The sequence below is a fragment of the Octopus bimaculoides genome, chromosome 2 (assembly GCF_001194135.2).
Source record: "Octopus bimaculoides isolate UCB-OBI-ISO-001 chromosome 2, ASM119413v2, whole genome shotgun sequence".
Classification (NCBI taxonomy): domain Eukaryota; kingdom Metazoa; phylum Mollusca; class Cephalopoda; order Octopoda; family Octopodidae; genus Octopus; species Octopus bimaculoides.
The window spans coordinates 40,963,583-40,967,142 of record NC_068982.1 but is presented as its reverse complement, the minus strand read 5'-3'; the positions used below and the strand labels follow the sequence as shown (position 1 = coordinate 40,967,142).

The 3,560-nt window shown below is 39.8% G+C and overlaps 1 protein-coding gene across 1 annotated transcript in view; it reads right to left on the bottom strand.

Annotated features, from left to right (window-relative positions):
* LOC106884224 (GTPase-activating Rap/Ran-GAP domain-like protein 3) overlaps positions 1-3,560 on the bottom strand; it is a 1,434,052-nt gene that overhangs the window by 43,931 nt on the left and 1,386,561 nt on the right. Inside the window, exons 21-22 of the mRNA XM_052965840.1 lie at positions 2,718-2,792; positions 1,239-1,302 (exon numbers count right to left, since the gene is read on the bottom strand). Coding sequence (XP_052821800.1) covers positions 1,239-1,302; positions 2,718-2,792 — 139 coding nt within the window. The remainder of the gene's footprint in view (positions 1-1,238; positions 1,303-2,717; positions 2,793-3,560) is intronic.

The window sequence follows — 3,560 nt, the reverse complement described above, 5'->3', positions numbered from 1 at the left end:
ATACACACACATATACATATACATATATATATATATATATATATATATATGACAGGCTTCTTTCAGTTTCTGTCAACCAAATCCACTCACAAGGCTTTGGTCGGCCCGAGGCTATAGTAGAAGACACTTGCCCAAGGTGCCACGCAGTGGGACTGAACTCGGAACCATGTAGCTCGTAAGCAAGCTACTTACCACACAGCCACTCCTACGCCTATGTATGTATATTTTTATGTCTGAGTGTGTCTGTGTCTGTGTTTGTCTTCCCCACCATTGCTTGACAGCCAATGTTGGTGTGTTTATGACCCCATAACATAGTAGTTCAGCAAAAGAAACTGATAACCTAAGTACTAGGCTTACAAAGAATAAGTCCAGGGGTCAATTTCTTTGACTAGACCAGCATGGCCACAGTCAAATGACTGAAACACGTAAAAGAGTAATGCTAATTTTTCTTCATTGAGAGAATTTTGATTAGTGATTGCTACTGACAATGATGATTGGTCGATTTACCAATCATGTAAGATTTGAACATTGGTTGAGTCCTATGTTGTGATTGGTTGAGTATGGCACGGGATTTGGATTGAAGGTCCAATCACGTTGCGTGTAATACATTCTCAAACAACTAATCTATATCTGTTCTGGAGTCTATTTTTCTCCATAAATTGGTGCAACAATTTGTCTGAATGTCCACTTTTCTATGTTTGCATTGGTCAGATGAAATTCGTTGAGATGAAATTTCAATGGCCAGATGCCTTTGCTCTTGCCAACCCTCATCTGTTTCCAAGCAAGCTAATATTCTCCATAATCAGGCATGTTTTCATGGAAGATTGGGAATGAAGGATTCACCACTTGCATGATGGTGACATTGGCTTACAACTACCATGTGATGTCAAGGCACAGAGACAATAACACACACACACACACACACATGATGGGCTTGTAAACAAGTGAATGTTGGCAACAGGAAGGGTTTCTGGTCATAAAAAAATCTGCTTCCATAAATTCTGTCTGACCATGCAAGCATGGAAAAGTATACATTAAAACAATAATGATGATATTGATGATGATGATGATGGTGATGATGATGGTGATGATGATGATGAAATTGAGGGCTCATAAAACAATGACGCAATTCTTAGTATTAAAAGAAATTTGACAAAATGTCTTACAAAAATTCAAATCTCTTGACATATTGAATTGTTAAAAAGAAAAAGAAAAAAATGGAAGCAGTTGTAACTTACCCCATGAATCAGCACAAGTAATATGGTGAGGGAATTCACTGTAGTAGATTTGTGGTTCCCATGGCTACAGAGGGAGAACAACAAAAACACAGTATTAGTAAAAAAAACCCCAACAAAAACAAAATACAAACGGCTGTGTGGTAAGTAGCTTGCTTACCAACCACCTGGTTCTGGGTTCAGTAGTCTGAGGCATGGTAGTCTGAGGCACAAGTCCGGGCAAGGTTGTTTATGGAAGACCAACAGTTGCCCATGCATAACAGCCTCCCACTCTCCACACCACAGATGTTATCCAAAGGAAAAGCAAAGGCCGATACAGCTTGGCACCAGTGACATTGTAACTCATTTCTACAGATGAGTTAACTGGAGCAATGTGAAATAAAGTGTCTTGCTCAAGAACACAACACACAGCCTGGTCCAGGAATCAAACTCACCTCCTCATGACTATGAGCCCACTGCTCTAACCATTGAGCCATGCGCCTTCATGTATATGTATATATATATATATATATATATATATATATATATATATAATACACAATGGGACAAGAATGCAAAACATCCAGACAGTTAGGTGATATAAGAAAGGGACAAAACATCCAGATAGATGATACAAAAAAAATACGGACAGGTCATTCGGAGTTTTCTCTCTTCAGTCGAGATCCAGATTATCTTTGCAATTTCGGATGGTTATTCTCGATATTGCTCCAATATGGCCAGCCCCAAGGAAAAACTAAGCTAAGAGCATTAGATTCCTTGGAAGAAAGCAGTGAATGTATACAAAAACAAGGACGGAAAAAAATGAACAATGTTACACAAACGCAGTAGGAATAATAACAGGACAAAACAACAGATGTCTTTTGACTAAGGACGAATAAAATTAAGCTGGTGTATATGGAAATGAATGACCATGGGACTGCACTTAGAAAGTTACCCTTCAAGGCACAAATCCAGGCAAGGTTGTTTATGGGAGAGCGGCAGTCACCCATGCATACCAGCCTCCCTTCTTCACACCACTAATGTTATCCAAAGGAAAGGCAAATAAAGTGTCTTACTCAAGAGCACAACACACAGCCCAGACTGGGAATCGAACTCACTACCTCATGGTTGTGAGCTCGAACCTTTAAGCCATACCCTCTAGCACTATTTATTCTATCAAATGTAACATTTATTCATATTGTTTTGAATTTATCCTGTGTTATCTTATAGCCTTGAAATTTTGATTTTGTGATTATATTTTTGGGACTAACATTGGAAGGCTGGTGTGAGAGGTTGGATCTGGTCAGTTTGGACATTAATCAGGAAGAATATTTTCGCTGGATATGACTGGTTTAAATGCTAAAGAGTTAAGACAGGAGGTTTGTATCATAGAATTGGAGACAGCCTCAGGTGTGCTGGTATCAAAAAGGTTAAAACACTTCACACTCAACCAAGAAAATCAGAGATATTTTAGGAAAATGTTTTTGTTTTTTAGAAACTAACCTCTCGTTTCAAAATGTCTGTGTTTATCTGGCTTGTTGGGGCATCACCTTTCAAGATGGTCTTCAGTTTTAACGTCTGAAACAAGAAATAAATAAATGTCAACAAGAAGAATACATAATATTTTCTAATCGCCACCACCACCGCCGCTGCCGTTGCCGTCGTCATTTAACATCTGTTTTCTGTGCTGGCATGGGTTGGACGGTTTGACAGAAGCTGACCAGCTGAAAGGGCTGTTTAGGCTCCCTGCTTGTTTTGGCATGGTTCCTATGACTGGATTCCCTTCCTAATGCAAACACTTTACAGAGTGTACTGTGTGCTTTTAGTTAGTACTGGCACGGTACTTTTTACTATGTGGCACCAAACCTCATGAGCCTGCAAGATTAGGGACACTCAGCTGGAGAGGGTTGCAGGGGACAAGCCTGTATGCAAGGGCAATCACGCTTTTATTTAGCTTGACATGTCTTTTCAAGCACAGCAAATTGCCTTCATCATCACGGACATTAGAAAATGATGATGATGATGACGATGATTACACATACACACACACACAGATGGCTCATCAGGCTAGTCTCCTGGATTCTGTGGTGTATGTATTCCCCACCTGGACAGGCTGCCGGTTCAACATGCAGGATTACTCATTTTTACCTGCTGAGAGGACTGCAGCAATATGAAACAAAATGTTTTGCTCAAGAATACAATACTCCTTCCAGTCCAGGAATCGAAACCACAATCTTACGATCATGAGAGCAACTCCTTAACCACTAAGTCACATGCTTCCACATATGCATGCACAAATACACACACAATATTTAGTGACTCATACATTCACACGCACACACACAC